Source organism: Littorina saxatilis, linkage group LG12 (assembly GCF_037325665.1).
Source record: "Littorina saxatilis isolate snail1 linkage group LG12, US_GU_Lsax_2.0, whole genome shotgun sequence".
In the NCBI taxonomy this organism is placed as follows: domain Eukaryota; kingdom Metazoa; phylum Mollusca; class Gastropoda; order Littorinimorpha; family Littorinidae; genus Littorina; species Littorina saxatilis.
This window is the reverse complement of record NC_090256.1, coordinates 28,106,688-28,125,546: the sequence shown is the minus strand read 5'-3', so window position 1 is coordinate 28,125,546 and position 18,859 is coordinate 28,106,688. Positions and strand designations below refer to the sequence as shown.

At 43.4% G+C, this 18,859-nt stretch overlaps 1 protein-coding gene across 2 annotated transcripts in view; it reads left to right on the top strand.

Moving 5' to 3' along the window:
• Nucleotides 1-18,322, top strand: part of LOC138981665 (transformer-2 protein homolog beta-like) — a 29,937-nt gene extending 11,615 nt beyond the window's left edge. Inside the window, exons 7-11 of one of the 2 annotated variants that reach the window (XM_070354660.1) lie at nt 2,178-2,237; nt 2,912-3,033; nt 11,100-11,200; nt 13,977-14,382; nt 18,236-18,322. In XM_070354660.1, the coding sequence (XP_070210761.1) occupies nt 2,178-2,237; nt 2,912-3,033; nt 11,100-11,200; nt 13,977-13,981 (288 nt within the window). In that variant the 3' untranslated portion in view covers nt 13,982-14,382; nt 18,236-18,322. Of the gene's footprint in view, nt 1-2,177; nt 2,238-2,911; nt 3,034-11,099; nt 13,947-13,976; nt 14,383-18,235 lie in introns of those variants that run through there. The other variant, XM_070354659.1, reaches the window with a different exon arrangement.
• Nucleotides 18,323-18,859: the final 537 nt, after the last annotated feature.

Here is an 18,859-nt window from a genome sequence, read left to right as displayed (position 1 = left end):
AGGATGGCTGATGCAAAACCAGTGCCAGGAGATTTCAGTTTCCAAATTCTTCAGGACTTCAAAGGGTAGAGATGATGTTGTGAGCCCAACACTAGCCTCGCTGCCGAATAGTGCTGAGTAGGGGGATCGCTTTATTCCCGAATGATGGGAAGAGTTTTTATAAAACTGCACAAACTTTATCCCTGTTGCCCAGTCTTGAGTATGGTTGTCCGCCAGCCAGGCCACCAGCATGTCTTTGATGTCACCATTTGCTCTTTCAACCGATCCCTGGCTTTGTGGATGTCGCGGCTTCCAATGTTGGCCAAAAATCTTTCAGTTCTGAAATGATGTTGGCTGTGAACTCAGTGCTGTTATCGCTTTGGAGAATTGCAGGAGCACCGATCACGAGAAAGATGTCAAGCAGCTGGGCTGCAACCTCTACAGCGCGTTTGCTCCTAATAGGCCGGAGGACGCAGAACTTGGTGAGATGGTCTTGATACACCATGATCCATTTGTAACCGTTGCTTGTCAACAAGATCAACTTGTCTTCGAGATGCAAATTCCTTGCTGATGATTGGACGCACAACTACACGTTTTGTCATGGGTCTCTTTCTCTTTTTCTGACATTCCTCGCATAGTGACTTGAAAAGCTCGAGCGATTTGGTACTAATGTTTGCATATTTCCTTTGTGTTTCTTTGATCATTCGATCACGCCCACCATGGCCCGTCGAGATATGAGCGCGCTTGATGACGTCGAAAGTTTCCTCGATGATGACATAGTAGACATGGGTTTGTTCAGCACAACTCCTCTTCTTAATGAGCTTTTCAACAGGACCACACTGGAGAACGTCATACCTGAAAACACAAATACAAAATGTGTGGTAGGGCACTCGATCCATGCTTTGGTAAAAGATGTATTGCGTATGAAAGCCTGTTTTTTTTTCAGAGTGACAGAGACAGACACAGACAGAAAGCCACCCAGCCAACCAAGCTAGCAGACAGGCAGGCAGATAAAAAGAGCGACAGTGATATAGAGATAGAGAGAGAGACAGAAAGGCAGACAGAGACAGACAGACACAGACAGAAAGACACCCAGCCAGGCTAGCAGACTGGCAGGCAGATAAAAAGAGCGACAGTGAGATAGAGATTGAGAGACAGACACACAGAAAGGCAGACAGAGACTGAAAGACAGCCAGAGCAACAAAAGAGAGAGAGAGAGAAAGAGAGAGAAATAAAGAGAGAGAGAGAGACCGACAGAGAAAGAACTCACTTTGCCAGGTTATAATATTCCTGTCAACTTTTGGTTGTGTTGTTCACGGCTGCAGTCTTGACATCTTCCACAATCTTGTTATATATATTCCGACTTTGGGATTAAACAATATGTTTTATTTTCCTCACGTTGTCTGAAAAGTTCTGTGGTGAACTTCAGTTCAACATCTGCATTGCCTGCCATCCTGTTGGGCTGCCTATCAGCAACATGAACCAAACGCAGACTGAACTGCAAAGGCTTATGGTCTGTCAGATTTGGTAGTTCAGGTGTGAGCTGTTTTTACATGAGTTTTCGTAATCCCAACACCACAAACTTCTTATAACTTATTTTCACTTTCCTTTCATGTGGCTGGCGTGGCGGGTTGGTAGTGTGTCGGACCCAAAAATTGAAGATGTTCGGTTCAAATCATGCTCAAATCAATTTTTTTTTCTTTTTTTTTTTCTTCAGTATAAACAGTAAATCTATCAAAATCACAATGTAAAATAAAGAAAACGGACTCTTTTTTTTTAATTTTACAAATTTTACAAATTTACTGAAACGTTTTTCATTGTTCAGTAAATTTGTGAAAAAATGGCATGCTCATTTCAGGAAATTCGCAAATTTCCTAGAATTTTTAGGAAATTCGTGAAATCCCCGAATGAAACAGGAAATTCACAAATTTACTGAAATTTTCAGGGATTTCGCAAATTTCCTAATTTCGAGAATTTACTGTAACATATCTAACTCAAAATAAAACTTGTCAGAGATCATGCAGATATCTGAAACCGGGAAGGTCACTGAAGCCATGGAAGTGGGCTAATTTAAAGGATTCACTGACCTACATATTCAAGCAGTCGATCACTACAAGGGTGTGTGTGTGCAGAATTGCAGTAGGTTGTGGTGTTGTGTATCTTCAGTAAATGACTGTCAATATTTTATTTTGTTTCAGACGGGCCGTTCTCGAGGTTTTGCCTTTGTGTATTTTAGATCATCAGACGATGCATATGAGGTAATAGTACTGCAGTTTATACTCGTCTCTGTGACATTTTTTTTTTATCTTTGGATTTATTTCTGATCCCATAAACAGCCACATTTTCTCTGTGTGGGTCGGTGTAAAGTATCATGGTTATGTGTTCTCAATATTTTTTGTCTCCTTAAACTTCTGATTGACAGAACTATGAACACAGGACATGAAGCATCTTGGCTTTTGCCTTCACATTATTATCTTTTACTCTCCTGACTTTCCCAAGTGCATCATCATCCGTGCACCATTAAACAAATTAACAAAATGTTGCTAAAGTCATTGTTCTTAAAACATACATGCCTCCCTGTGTAGACAGTTATGTCAGCCGTCACAAATCTGCCCTGGCCTTTGCATGGTGCATGAGCATCCTTCCATTTGGACACATACCAAGAGCCAACAGCTGGGCTGCTTCCTTTGCAGAATTGATTTCTCAGACAGACATGGGTATTACTTACTTTCATTCAACCAAAAAGTCCCACTCTGCACAGAAAGCAGCCAGGCTGTTGTTGATATTGGGTATGTGTCCAATTGGAAGGAAGCTCTTATCTCACGTAAAAGCCAGGACAGGTCCGTGGTGGGTAGCATGATGGTGGCTTGCATGAGAAGGAAGGTATCTATCTTTAAGATAAATGATTCGAGTGTAACTCTGTTCACTGCAGGCCAAAGACCGGTGCAATGGCATAGACATTGACGGGCGGCGGATTCGAGTGGACTTCTCCATCACAGAGAGGGCACATACCCCGACACCTGGCATCTACCTGGGCAAACCATCCGGCTCACCGTCAGTCTCTTTTTCTTTCTCTTTTTCCTTCTCAGCTAAATAAACAATTTTTGGTAATAACTGTCGGGATTTGCAAACGTTGTGGAAGAGTTGCGCCCCTTACCCTGTACAAACAAGGAAACATGTCGACAAGTTAAAACCACGATCACAGCAAATAACTGACTGATGTGTATGTTATGCAGTGTCCAATCCATATGATGTCCTGCATATTGGAGCCATGATTCACTTGGTCTGCAGCGATAGCTAAGTACGCGTGTCAGTTTCCTTGCCCTTGGGGTCCTGTTATGGAGTGGTATAGCCCGGTTTCTAGACAATCATAAATGTCTCTACACCACTCTATAAGTTTAATGTTTGTTTACAGGCTTGAATGTAACCTGAATAGTTGTCCGCTACAGTAGCTTACAAGCACAAGCGCACACGCATTCACACACGCAAAAAACCCTGGTGTTAAATGGATCTTGACACTGCCAAGACTAATTATTATTAGTTACAAAGCTTTTTACATCACAAAATAATTTCCGGGCTTCGACCAGTACTCTAGGCCGACAACACCGCTAGAAACTCTACAGTCCAAGACGCAGACACCTTTTGGCTCAAACAAAGCAGCTTGCAGAGATGGGATTTCCCCGGATTTTTCCGGATTTCCGGATTTTTGGGATCGCCAAGGATCGATTTTGAGATCGATCCAAATCCGTTGAGAAAATTTGGGGGGGGTGAGTCGTTTTTGTTTGGTTTTCCCTTCGACTCGGCGAACGAAATTATCCGTAAATCGATCGGAAACCGAATCCTCAACTGGTGTATTCTCATTTGGCAACTTCCGTTTTTCCCTGTTCGCAGCGCACACACGTGAGAATCTCAAAATTTTCTTTGAGTTTGTCTCGAAGTAACAACACAAGAAATGACTTTCCGCAAAATCACGAAGGCTGAGGAGCAGTTGGCTACCGATGTTGACAAGGGTTTGTCAAACCCATGGAACTTTGCTTGGTTAGATGAAATCGTCACTGTAAAAGTTGATCTCAATGGAAAGGCAACTGAAGTTGATGTTCGTCTCGGTGACGCAATTTCTAAGATCGATCGTGCCGGTTACGCATTCTGCAACCGATGCAAAGGAAAGCCGTTGAAATATGAGAATGGTGGAGTGAAAGATTTGAAAAGGCATATCAGCGGCACAAAGAAGCACTTGGAGCATGTGATTGTGAGGATGAAAAAACTTCATCCATCGCTTGGTTCTAGTGCAATCTTCTGAACGTATCTATTGTTGCACTTACACCCCTGTTTCTAAAGACCACTGACTTGCCTGGTGCTGGTGATTGTGCTGGTGTCCAAAATATTTCCTGCTTTGTGGTAAGTGTTGCTTTTTCATTTTATTCGGCGTTTTTTTCCAATTTAAAAATTCTTGTAAATAATGTTCGACTTCTAATAGTACAGCTTTGTTTTGTTTGTCGTTATTATTAGCACAATGACTAGAAAGATATAAATTTATCTTTCAATTCACAAAAAACAACTAACAATAAAAAAAACTTTAAAATATTAGCTCTGTGGTAAAGATACCAAAGCTTGTTTCTTTATTCAAGCATAAATTGAAAGTTCACAAATTCGTGTAATAAATGCATGTTTTTGTGTACTTTTTAACATTGAAATCTTAAAAAATCTTCAGCTTCAGGGGGCGTTGCCCCCTGACCCCCATCAGGGGCTTTGCCCCTGAACCCCATTGGGGGCTTAGGCAGCCCCCGAACCCCTGGCCAATTCTTCAGGATTTTTTCACATTTTCCAATCCCATCTCTGAGCTTAACAGGTAAGACGAATAGGTATTCTACTGTACGTTACCCTACTGCCATCTTTCGGCCCTCAAGATGTTGGCATGGCTGTAAGTCCTTCAGACGACTGATAAGGGTGCACCAGTCCTCACGACAAGCAACCTGGGACAGGCTGATCTTTCTTAACCCAGTGTGGGATTTTCAGTGGGGCGACCACCCCCAACCCAGCGCGTCCCCGGGTGGCGGATAGGGGAACGGTCTTCAGATATGGAGATCAGCCGCTTGCGGCCGCGGACCAAACTGGCTCCGGGTGGGATCCCGGCAAATCCTCCCCCCTGTGCTCTCAGGGTAGGACGTACGGGCCATGAGCTAAGGGTGCGGTAACCCCGACAGAAAACCCCGAATGCTGAAGACGGAGGACCCGGGCCGCACGGCGCATTCTAACAAACCACGGGTACACGCACTTACGCAAATGATGACACAATCAACCAGCACAGATGGAAATGGCGCTCGCCCATTGAGGACCCCCCAGGGTGGAGCAGCGTCGGGTCCCATGCCTCAAAGGGACCCAGCCCCAACTACTGGAGGTCCCTCCCGTCCGTCTTGTCACGCCAGGGGACGCGGGAGGAAAGTGACTGGCACCACCACAACCAGGAAGAAACCCAGTCAGCAGCGACCTTTTCAGGTCATGCACTGGAACGCAGAAAGTATCCTGAACAAGAAGACAGAGTTGGAGCATATCCTGCATGAGAAGAACATCAACATCTGCTGTATTCAGGAGACGCACCTGACACCACAAAAGTCCTTCAAAGTGAGAGGCTACCAATGCCTTAGGTCCGACAGAACAGACCGAAGCAAAGGAGGAATCCTGACCCTCATCAGGAACAACATCAATGCCTGTTTGATAGAAACGCACATGGAGGACTCCGAATATCAGGTGATTCGAATCCAGACGAAGACATCAGAATTCCATCTTGTCAACTTCTACTGCCCCAATGATAGACACCTCGCCCTTGACACGATCCCCGCAAAGGCCTCCAACTTCATCGTGGTGGGTGACTTCAACAGTCATTCACAGAGTTGGGGATATGACCACCTGGATCGGAGAGGAGAAGAGGTGGAGAACTGGCAGGACGACAAAGGTCTCATCCTTTTGAACAGTCCCTTTGACTGCCCTACATTCTACTCCAGAAGATGGCACACTACATCAACTCCTGACCTAGCCTTCTGCACGGAAGACATGCACCAGCTAACCAGCAGAGAGGTCGGAGAACAGCTAGGTGGAAGTGACCATCGGCCAGTCTTTTTGACCCTGGGCATGGAGTCCTGCACTGAAGCTTCCTTCCCACGGTGGAACTACAAAAGAGCGAACTGGTTCCTCTTTAGACACCGCACCAGCGAACTCACCAAAGACATCAGAGTCGAGGGTCGAGACATCAACATGGTGGCGAAGGACTTCAACATGAGCATCCTCAGAGCAGCGCGTGAGTCCATTCCCAGGGGTGCCAGGAGAGACTATAAGCCCTACTGGAGCAATGAATTGCAGGAACTGGATGATGATCTGGCAGACGCCAGAAGGGAAGCAGAAGTCAACCCGTCACAAAACAACAACATCCGCCTCCAGGAAGCCAAAGCCAAATTTCTCAAAAAGAAGCTACAGGCAAGACGGAGAAGCTGGCAAGAGAAAACAAGCTCTCTGAACCTTGAGAAGGATGGCAGAAAGCTCTGGAGGCTCACCAAGCAGTTGAATGATGAGAACACCAGCAGAGGAAAGATCACATTAGAAGAGAACGGGAAGGTGCTAACTGGAAAGCATGCTGCCAACCAATTTGCTGAAAGCTATGCAGCTGAGAGCAACCTCCATGTTAGCCCCGAGAAACAGAGAGAAGCAAGAAGAGAGAAAAGAGAGAGACCTGCCAGACAGTCGACAGTGGACGCCATGAGTCAACCACTCACACTCCACGAGCTGCACTCAGCTCTGAAAAAGTCAAAGGCAAAGAAGTCCCCTGGCCCAGACGGCATCACCAACGAGATGCTAACCCACCTTGGTAGTGCAGCAGAGAACAAGCTACTCGAGGTCTTCAACAGCAGCTGGCAAGAAGGATCGCTACCACAACTCTGGCGAGAAGCGATCATGATCCCCATCTTAAAAAAAGGGAAGGATCCAAAGAAGGCCACCAGCTATCGCCCAATCAGCCTCACCAGCTGTGTTGTGAAGACCTTGGAGAGAATTGTGAACGAGCGCCTCAGGTGGTACCTGGAATCCAGGAACCTCCTCGCCCCTGAACAAGCTGGATTCCGACAGTTCCGCAGCACTGAAGATCAGGTCACTTACCTAGCGCAAGAAGTTGAAGATGCCTTTCAGGAACAGAAGCTGGTCTTCGTCACCTGGATAGATCTTCAGAAGGCCTTTGACAAGGTCTGGAAAGATGGACTCCTTGTAAAACTGCTGAGGAAAGGCGTGTCCAGCAACATGTACCAGTGGATTCGCTCTTACCTCTATAACCGCAGGGCAAGAGTTAACGTCGACCAGACCAAAAGCAAGAAGTTCCTCCTTCGTCATGGCGTCCCTCAGGGCGGAGTCCTCTCCCCCACACTCTTCCTTCTCTTCATCGACGATCTGGTGTCTGAGATGCCCAAGGGGATCAAAGCTGCTCTCTACGCAGACGACCTTGTGATCTGGTGCAAGGAGGAGCACGCAAGTACTGCCACCTACAGAATGCAGCAAGCGGCAGATAGGCTGAACGCATGGGCAGAAGATTGGTGCGTCTCCATCAACAAGGAGAAATCCTCCACCACCCTATTCACACTGTCGCCAAAGCAGAAAGCCGGAACCATTAGGCTTGGTGGAACTCCTCTGAGAGAGGATGAAGAAGCAACGTACCTTGGTGTCACCTTTGATAGACGGCAGACCTGGAAACCACACATTGCACAGGCAGAGACGAAGGCCCGGCGCAAGCTAGCCATACTCAGGAAGCTGGCAGGTACCACCTGGGGAGCGAACGAGAAGATACTGAAGACAGTATACCAGGGAACAATCAGACCCCACCTCGAGTACGGCTCCACAGCGTGGTCAACCTCAGCCAAGACAAACCTGCAGACCCTTGACCGTGTGCAAAACCAGGCCCTCCGACTCATCACCGGTGCAATGAAATCCACGCCCATCAAGGAAATGGAGAAGCTTACCACCATCCAACCCCTCTGTCAGAGAAGAGAAGCCAAGACTATGGTACAGGCCGAGAAGCTCAAGTGCCTACCCGACCACCCCATGAAGCACAGACTGAGCAACCTCACCAAGAACCGGCTTAAACGGAGCAGTTTTGTACACGAGAGCAAGAGACTTTCTCGACAGTACAGGGAAGTCCTTCCACAGAACACTCTACCTCTGACTCAAGAAGAAGAGGAAACCCCCAAGGCAACAGAGAAACCAGGCATCCAGATCTGCACCAGTGTTCCACATGTTACCTCAGGAGAAGATCAGAATGACACAGCTCGACAGGCACTCACCTTAGCCCTGATCGACGAACAGTACCCAAAAGAGGCGTGGATCCATGTATACACCGATGGATCAGCAACTAACGCCGTGCTCAATGGAGGTGCAGGCATTCTCATCCAGTTCCCTGGGGGACATACAGCTACATCCAGCGTTGCCACTGGCAAACACTGCACAAACTATAAAGCAGAAGCAGAAGCTCTCATGCAGGCCGCCTCCTTCGTTCAGGACTCCGCAGACTCTTGCTACCAAGTTGTCTTCCTCTCGGACGCCCTTTCAGTCCTTCAGGCCCTAGAGAACGACAAACTCCCACAGCTGGCCAAAGCATTACAGATGGTCAGACAAACCAGAAGAGTTGTCCTCCAGTGGATACCAGCACACTGTGGGATACCAGGAAATGAAAGGGCAGATGAGCTGGCAAAAGAAGGAGCCGTGGAAGACCAACCTGAAAACAGTGTCAGCTTTAGTGAGCAGAAGACAATCATCAAGGCATTGATGAGGCCAAGGACAAACAGAGATGACTACCACACAATGTCCAGAGAGCAGCAAGTCAACCTCATCAGGCTGCGTACTGGCCACAACAGGCTCAATGCTCACATGAACCGAAAGTTCAAGCTGGCGCCATCACCAACCTGTGCCTGCGGTCAAGAGGACCAAACAGCGGAACACATCTTACAGCGATGTCCCTTACTAGATGAGGAACGAAAAGAAGTGTGGCCGTCACCAACTCCCTTGCAGACCAAACTATACGGCAGTCGACAGGAGTTGGAGAAAACGACAACATTTATCACCAGTGCTGGACTGATTGTGTAACCTCTGCGAACGCCAAGAAGAAGAAGAAGAAGACGACAAGCAACCATTGCTTGACGTAGTCCTTGATCCTTCCAGTTCGTCTCAGCGGCTAACTGTAGAACTCTGCCAGCCCTCCATGCCATGGACATGTACACCAAGCCGCAGTCACCAGTTCAGTTCAGCCTCCGTCGATGAAAACCCTCCAGTTGAAACACTGTAAAGTTTATAGTCCATAAGTCAACTTGTCTTTAGTTTCTTTCACTCGCACAATAAAAATACTCACTCGTCCAACATATTAAGCTGCATGAGCCAATATAATTATTTACACGCTAATTCCTGTTTTCTAAAGCCAAGAAAACGTTACGGAAAACCCTCACATGTTTAAGCAGTGTAGCACAATAGCTTAGGCCTACACAATAACGTTAAACACAGAAAGTCACTCTTCTCACATACGACAACATGACATGAAAATATAACCGGTTTCAAACATACCTCGAAAGAGTGTAAAGCCAACATTTAGTACAGTCGCCGGCCTGGCATGAATATGAAAATGGAAGATATCACGTAAACTGATAGGGAAAGTTCGTCAGTCTTCATCCTTCTTCAGTCAGATACCTAAAACAGGAGTCCGTCTGCTAAAGTGTTACGAAAAACATGAGTCGAGCTTGGCTCCTTGACGGCGACTGCGACTGATTCTACAAAGTCATTCTTGCTATGACATTGCCAGTGAGCTGTCGTCTGCATCACTTGCACGTGAAAAACCTTGTCAGTTACACAAAGGTTCAACTGCGGTCAACGTGACTGTATGCAGCCTATAGCCCTTTCCAATGTCTGACCATCACTATAGTCTATTCTATTTACAACAATACACATTACCAAAAATACGAGTAAACCGCTTCGTAACAGGTCCTGACATACATATCGGAGTCAGTTATTTTGCTGCGATTGTCGTTTTAACTGGTTGATCAAGTTATTCATGTTTGTACCAGGTAAGGGGCGCAACTCTTCCATCATGCTTGTAAATCCAAAATCCAAAAATAACCCTCCACCCATGTTTTCACAGTTGCACTAACTAGTCCACTACATGTGCATCAAGCAAAATGAATGCAAGCAGGTGAGTGGGTGTCAGACTTTCGCATTTCACAACTCTGATATCATTGACATCACATAATCATCTGTTTGACACACACGTGTGGTTATTCCTACAACTACAGTGAAGTCCGGGTACAACGAATCTCAAAGGAGATACATTTTAGTTCGTTATATCAGCAATTCGCTGTAGAGTTTTCAACCTTAAATGGCCTTAAGACAAGTTTTCCCACTCACCTTCAAATGATGTCCCATCGATCTTTCCTTGGAGAGTACAATCTCTGCATGTTTTCAACAGCTTCATAATATAATCCATAGAGAGAGGCATAGTTCAAATGTTCACTTTACTGTCACAATTTTAGAAGTAAAATTTAAAAAGTGGTGTAAAAGCATGTACATGTACATTCTGATCAATCTCCGATTTCATGGTGTCCACCAGTTCTGGTGCATGTACTACCCTGGCCAAGTTTCCTGCAGGAAGTGTTTCCTCTCTCATATGAAAGGGGAACCACCTCTCATAGCTAAAACTGGGTCAATGACCCCTGGGAAGAAGGTTAGTGTCTATAAACAAGGCCACCCAGCTATCACAATGGACCTGCCTTTGATCTCGCCTCACACGCAGAAGAGACAAAGCGGCTCTGGGGCGATGAAAATGTGTTTGTTAAAAGAGGGGTTCGTTATGCAAATAAGTTCAAAAGGTTCGATGTAGCCGGAAAGTAACAAGTAAAAAATAGAAGGCTGTCTGCCGGAAATCAATGGCAGTTTGTTATAAGAGGGATTTCGTTATACCCAGGTTCGTTATAGCTGGATTCCACTGTATACCTTGTTCTTGGTTGATGTTGCTGTAGTGGCTTTTTGCTGTGTCGAGAGAAAAATATCATTTGTGGATGCAGATGCACAAGTATTTTACTGATCATTTTCATTCTGAATTACAGAAGTCGTTCACCCGGGCGTCGACAGTACACGTCTTCATTCCGTCGTTCCCCATCACCCAATGGTTACAGCTTCCGTCACTCACGATCCTTTTCCCCGCCCCGTAAGTATTACTGATGACTCCCCCCGCCCCGGCTGTGTGCCAGAAACAGTGGTGTGATCACTGATATATCATGATGCTGGCCAGGTCTATCATTTCTGGCACCTTAAAAGCTGACTGGAACAAAAACAACTCATGCTTATGTGTGACTGCTTGTGAACCACGGGTGTAGTCATGTGAATTTGTTTTCCTCATGAGTGCATAAAAGGTAGAAATTTCTGTGATTTTACCGGTAAAAATCTCAAGCTTCTGGAAATGGAATCAGCAACTATTCATACTTCACCAGTTAATTATTGGTTTGACTGATTTTGTCTTGACAAATGTACGTACCATATTTTCGGGACTATTACAGTATTAGGCTCTTCATTGTTTAAGGCGCAACCCCCACTTTTAAGAAAAATGAGAAAATTTCTCACAACAGGTGTGCGCTTCCAGTGTATTGGCTGTAAGTCAAGAATGTGTTCAGAGTGGAAATACTTTTTCTCTATAATGTGCGGTGAGATCAAAGTGTCTGCATTGTAAGAGTTGTTTGGTCTTGTGACCTCAGGTTTATGACCACATTTTCAGCTAGCCCAGCTGCCTGCCCTAGTTTACAGACACTGACCTTCTGACCCAGAGTCAATGACAGAGTTTCTACTATGAGAGGAAACTTTGTCCAGGTCATAGAAGCAGAAACATGCATATCATTAAAGAGGGAGTGTTCTGTTTCTTTGAATAGCGATGTGTGTACATCTTTACTCTTCTTATAAAGCCATACACAAGTAGATACCGGTCAATAGGGCGCAGGGGTTAAACATTGAAGAGGGAAAAAAGTTGCGCCTTATAGTCCCGAAAGTACGGTACTGAATTTTCAACTTGGTTTGTCTAATTGCTGTGATGGAAGACCGATTTCTTTGGGAGAATCGAATTCTTACTTTTAAAGAAAGCCTGGTTTAGAAAACAGCTAGCAGTATCACTGCATAAGCAGTCTGTAAGTTTTTGTGAGAAATGAGGTGTCGGTCAAAGATCTTTTTATGACCCATTGTATGTATGAAAAGAACAAGTGTTTTGATTACCAGCCACTTCGAGCAATAATTCCTGTGAGAGCTGCGCGTGCGGTTTTAATCTGGTTTGGAGTTGGGACCGGATGTGATCAGTATTTACACACTCAGAGAGATGTGCTGCTGTAGATAACTTGTTTGTGACATAGGCTGCTGTTTTAGCCTCTTAGCAAGTTTTTGTTCTCGTTGTACACATTTTCTTCCATTTTTGTTTCAATACTGCAACATGATTGTAACGAATTCATTTTGTTGTATCAAGAATCATTCCCAGTACATATCCATGTGAAATCAGCCAACTAGCTGTTTAGAAAACATGCATACGAACACCACACACAGACACACACATACCTCCACACACAAACCTACACACACACAAACCTACGCACACACACAACTACGCACACACACACATTCATGTGGCAATCATTAATCATTCTGGGATGCATGCACTCAGATTTCACCTTCCGGGGTTTTAACTTCCAATTGGGAAAGAAAAGTGTTTGAGCTGAGTTTGTCTCAGATATTGTGTGAAATATGAGGTTATTAGTAATATTACATGTAATTACGACTCTTGTTTATGAACTCTGTTCAGCTCATTTTCAAAATGTTTTGCTGCAAGCAACCACTATAATATTGCTAGTTGAGGCACAAAAGTTATCTGGTGCTGTCGTATGATACATATTCCATTTCAAAAGTAATGACTTGTTTTTTTGTGCCGTTTCTGACTGCAGAGTGCGTTTTTTGCACAAGTAGTTTATGAGGAACATCTTTCTCCCATGCAGATTCAGACACACACACACAGATAAAGTGTTTTGGGAGGTCCTTTATATAAAAAAAAAAAGAGCATTGCAGGGTGTAATTAATTAGTTTTGATTATTCCCCTGTATTTTTTCCGCACATGGTACATTTGTTTTCTAAAGACAGAAAGTGAAGATCTTCGTGAATTTTTAAGCAGGCGGGAAATGGAATTCTAATTCATGGACTGAGATCATTGATTAGCATCAACACGGGTGGTGTAAACTCTCACCTTCCATGAATCATGTCAACAACAAAATCATGACCTTCATTTGTTGACGCTGCTTTCGTTATTTTCTTTTGGGATGATTACATAGCTAAGAAGAAAAGCTCCCCCTTTTTTTTTGCATTGAGAAAAGATCACAAAAACACAGTGCAGTTGTCATGTTAACTTTTTGAAAATATAAAATTATAATTGTAGACTAAAGCTCAGATTCAGAGAAAAATGTCTGTTAGAAACAAAAGCTCTGGGACATTCCGTCTGCATCTTCCTAGAACGTTGGAATTTTCAAATTAAGAACTTGTATACATCCTCGTCACGTTGGTTTTCATTTTGTACTGACTGATATTTCCTGTGGCTTTTTTTCTTTTGATAACATTTGACAAGCAGTCATTTTTTTTTTTACATTGTCACTATGTTCAGAATGAGTCATGAAATTTATTTATCTTGACAAAAGATGGTGAATGTGAATGGGCAGTCGTGACTGTATCCATGAAAACAATCTGGTATCGGCTCAACGCTGATCAAACCTTATTTGTGAATCTCCTTGTTTATTTTTAGAGAATTGTTGGTAGTTTGTTTTGACAATAGTGTTGCTTTTCTGAAAAAAAGTTTATAAAAAGAGCTTGTTTCTGTTCAGACGAGGTTCATTTTGTTGCTGTAAAATAAAAATGTGCTGTTGCATTACAATTAACTATGTGTTCTTTTCTTTCATGTTGCCAAGGTTGATGAAGAAAGAAAAAAGAAGATTGAGAAGAAGGGAAATGCGTGAAGAAATGCAGTAAAGGAGGAGAGGTTGAAGGCTCTAAAGATGGATGGGTCAAAAAGAAGGGAATGGCCGAGGAAGTTGGAAAACTTCAAAGCAGAAGTGCGAAGAGCGCGTCAAAGAAAAGGGGGAGGTGTAGAGAGAGGGACCTTGCAGGCTAAAGGATGCGGTTGTCTGAAGAAATGTCTAGCTCCCTGGCTGATTTTCTCGATGTGAAGAAGAAAGAAGATGCTGCAAGAGTTCAAGTCTCTGTTCCCGAAAGCGGGTCCGAGAAAGTCAGGTGGCAAGTATCAAACTGAGCGCTCTTCCTGTGGAGAAGGGAGTTGTTGCAGAGTTTCCATGAAGGCGTGAAGTTCTTGGAGTGGTATGGAACCGTGTTGTCTGTCTGTGTCACATGAAAGCATTCACACTTTCGCAAAGAGTAGTACACCCTTTTATTTTTGGGGGGGGGGGGGGGTCTAAAGTCTGACAGGATCAGGTCTTTGAATTTAAAGACGCAATCCTTACTGCATTCATGGTCATGTTGACTGGCAGTCACAGCTCTGTCCAGGGTTTTGCATGGAATAAGAGCATCCTTTCGCTTGGACACGTACCATAAGTCGGCAGCACAGAGAGGGAATTCTTTGGTGAATTCATTTAGCAGAGTGACACAGGTGTCGCTAAATTAATTCAGTAAAAATTCCCACTCTGCACAGTATGCTGACAGGGTGTTGATTTTTGGCGTGTGTTTGAGTTGAATGCTGCTCTTATGCCACATGAAAGCTTGGACAAATATGTGGTGGTGAACATGATCGGGATTACACCATAGTATGCAAGAGTAAGCGTGAAAAGCGAGGTAGATTTACAGACATGAACAACAGAGAATTTGAGAAAGAAGGGAGTTCTAATATACAATGCTGGCCTTTTATTTTTAGGCTGAGCTTTCTTACATATTGTTTGTTGCTGCAAAAGGTAAAAAAATAAGTAGACATGAGAAGCGACCATGATTAATGTGCATAATTGATTTTTGCTTGTGAGTTTCACTCATTTCTGTGGGTAAACATTTTTCTGCAGTTGTCAGCCTTTAGAATCTTTTACACCTATGCAAACTGTCAGTGCTTTCATTGTGTTGCATCCACTTCCTCAGCTTCTTACTTTCTGTGCATGGGTGCTTTTTTTTAAACTGCGTAAATTTATACCACTTATTGGAGCAGAGAGGTTGCAGAACTGTCAGTGGGCTTTCTGTCTTTTCCCTCTGCTATTCTTACTGCTTGTACTTTTCATGCTTTCCTCGTACTGCCAGCATCAATATTTTATCTGCATGATTTTATCATTTTTTCCTCTGAGCGAGTTGCAAACAGGCAAGCTACATGTGCTATGGCAAAGTTGTCTTTTCTGAGCTGATTAAAGCTGATTGAGCTGGTTAAATCTTCTACAGTAGCATAAGGTTAATAATTCAGCAAAAGGGGTTTAAGCTCGTCCTAACCATTTAAACATACTAATAATCACTTAAACTAATGAGGTTTTGGTGAGGGTTTCACCAGCACAGTGTGCGTGGCATAAATAAATGAGGACTAAATTCTTCCTTCCTAACATGCTGTCTTTCCATGGTGCTACAGGGACAAATACTATATAGCTTGTAGCATGTGAGTTTAGTTTTGTGTTTTGACAAAAGTTTTTCTTGGGGTTAGAATGCAAAAGAGAAAAAAATCTGACTTGCAGGTACACAGGTATGTGTAAGGCTAAGAAACAAAAATTCAATGTTTCTGATTCCCCTTCTTCTTCTTCTGCGTTCGATGTTTCTGATTCCCCTAATATACAATTATTTTCTTCCCAGCCCTATAACTTTTGTAAACCTTCACCCAAAAAAAAGACAAGTTCCCACGATATCTAGCTAATAAAAAGCCACATGCGCCTTTGTAACTTTAAAAACAAACTTCAATTAAAAAAAAGAAAGCACCTGATTTACTGCCCCCAGCTTTTTGCACAAACAAACTCACCCTTGTACTGGCGCATGTGCACACCCAGTTTGTAAACAACATGTTTGACTGACAGATAAAAGATACAGTTTCTCACTAACATTGCTGAAAGATCTATTCCTTCTCCTGCAAACCATCTGGTAAGCCATCACAGATATGTACGGGTACCACTTTATTTGTTTTGGGTTGGTTTCTCTCTCCCTCCCCCACTCTCCTTCCAATACTTGCATAAAAAAGAAGCTGGTAAACCTGAATTGTTTTCCCTACAGGACTGAAATCTGGAAGAAATATTTTCAGCATAACTGCTAGTCTGAGACAGTATTTTGTAGTCGCAGAGGCCTTAACTTTCAGTGTCTGGAATGCTGTCAGTTTTTATGTGTGTGTGTTGTTTGTTTTTGTTTTGTTATGTTTTTTTGGCACAAGAATAAAGTTCAGTCATATGACGTGTTTCCGACTCCCTAACCGACCCTTTTTTTTCCTCCTGACCCCAGAACTTGTTTTGACCTAAACAAAATTAGATTAATTAAAAATGATAACACTCCATTTTGCAGACTTTACAAGGAAAGTGACTCTTCTCAGGCATCCTGGGGACACAGCTCGCACAAATTCCTGCCAATAAAAACCACATACGCCTGTGTAAATTAAAAGAAGAAATTCAATTAAAAAAAAAAAGATTACAAAAGTAAAGAAGAAGAAAAAGTCATGGTAATAGTTTATTTCTACACAACAGGAGAAGAGCATACTTCTGTAAATGGTTCATACCTCGGTTCTCTTCATTCTACCGGGCAAAGGTATATTGCTGAAAGGACAAGTCATATGTGCATGCGTCTTTCCCCTGCTACCGTCAGACCAGAAAAGCATTTGTCTCATCTTAGCTGTAATTATTCATGCTGTCGGAACGTGCTGCAAGTATAAATCATATATTCTTTCCAAAGAGAGCAGTTACACATGTGGTTTATGGCTCGTTTTTATTACTGTTTATTGATTTTAAAGTTTTTATTTGTAAACTGCACTGCCTGCTTTTGGGATTGATAATTTATTAATGAAACTGCCCACTGTGTTATGCATCTGGTTTTCTTTTATTGCATTGTGTTTAAGTGCAATTCCGGGGTAAACATTGGACGAGTCATAACATGTTTTAACAAGTTGAAATGCGCTGGAGCCGGGAACGTTACAGACAAGTTCAAAACACAGCATATGATGTTTAATGGCAGTCTGTGACAGCAACAAGAATTGAAGGTGTTAACTGTTTGTATTTGGGAGAACGTTTATTGCAGTTTCCCACACAGCAGACAAGGGGAATGCCATTTAATGTCAGATTATTGATTTAAGATTTACAGTTGACAATGGCCTGAACATTGCTTGTGGTCATTATTTATGAAATCTGAGACAAAGAACTGATCCTGTGGTCAGTTTACAGTTTCGGGGAAATAATGCACTGTGGTTTCAAATTTACCTCTGCAGGACTACATAATTTTCACATTTGAACGCTTTGTCCACAGATTAGGAATGCAAGGCCGTGTGTGTGACACAAAGATAGTTCGTTTGTTTCCTTGTCTGTTTTTTGAGTCACTTGAGAAAAAGTGACTCTATGTAATCGGTCAGTGTTAGTCTGTCCGGCCGGCTGGCCGGCCGTCCGGCCGGCCGGCCGTCCGTAGACACCACCTTAACGTTGGACTTTTCTCGGAAACTATCAAAGCGATCGGGCTCATATTTTGTTTAGTCGTGACCTCCAATGACCTCTACACTTTAACGATGGTTTCGTTGACCTTTGACCTTTTTCAAGGTCACAGGTCAGCGTCAAAGGAAAAATTAGACATTTTATATCTTTGACAAAGTTCATCGGATGTGATTGAAACTTTGTAGGATTATTCTTTACATCAAAGTATTTACATCTGTAGCCTTTTACGAACGTTATCAGAAAAACAAGGGAGATAACTAGCCTTTTCTGTTCGGCAACACACAACTTAACGTTGGGCTTTTCTCGGAAACTATAAAAGTGACCGGGCTCAAATTTTATGTGAACGTGACTCATTGTGTTGTGAATAGCAATTTCTTCCTGTCCATCTGATGCCTCATATAATATTCAGAACTGCGAAAGTGACTCGATCGAGCGTTTGCTCTTCTTGTTGATACATGTACATGTACTGTCTACGTAAAATCTTCTCCCAACAGACACACACTGAAATGAGAGCCATAACAGATAAGGCTATAAAGCACTATATCATCTAGGGCAGCCAAATGTTTCTTTTTGTGCAGCTGCTGTTTGGCCGGTATGCGGTGCCGCCCGGTTATTATCAATTCTCCAGCGGACCTTTGTATGGAATAAAGTCAATCAAACTAATGTCAGGATTTTGTGTTGATTTTGATGCGAGTTTCTGTAGCGTGTTGGCAAGGTGACGAGCAGGTTTACTTACACACACTAACACACACACACACACAGGGCTGTCACGGTGATCATTGGATCGCACACTCTCAACCAAACGTCCAGGTCGACATGTACATGCTAGTTAACTTGAAAAAACAGCATGACCCCCCCCCCCCCCCCCAAAAAAAAGAAAAAAGACAAGCGCAGTTCAAACTTGAAGATATGTGTCGCTGAACAAATGCGAGGACTGTCAACACCACTGGCGCAGAAAGCATAAAAAATACTTCTTTTGTTAAAATATGTGAATATCATAATCATAAAATTGCATGAATTCAGGCTTAAACTTATGCAATGACCCAATGTTATTAGTGTATACTACATGCATTGGTTTATTAAAGGCACAGTAAGCCTCCCGTAAACCATCACAGATACGGTCAGGCTTTTACACACAGTACAAACACCCTTTCATTTAAACACTCACTGATTGAGAACATCCTAGGTGCCCTCCGTAAAGA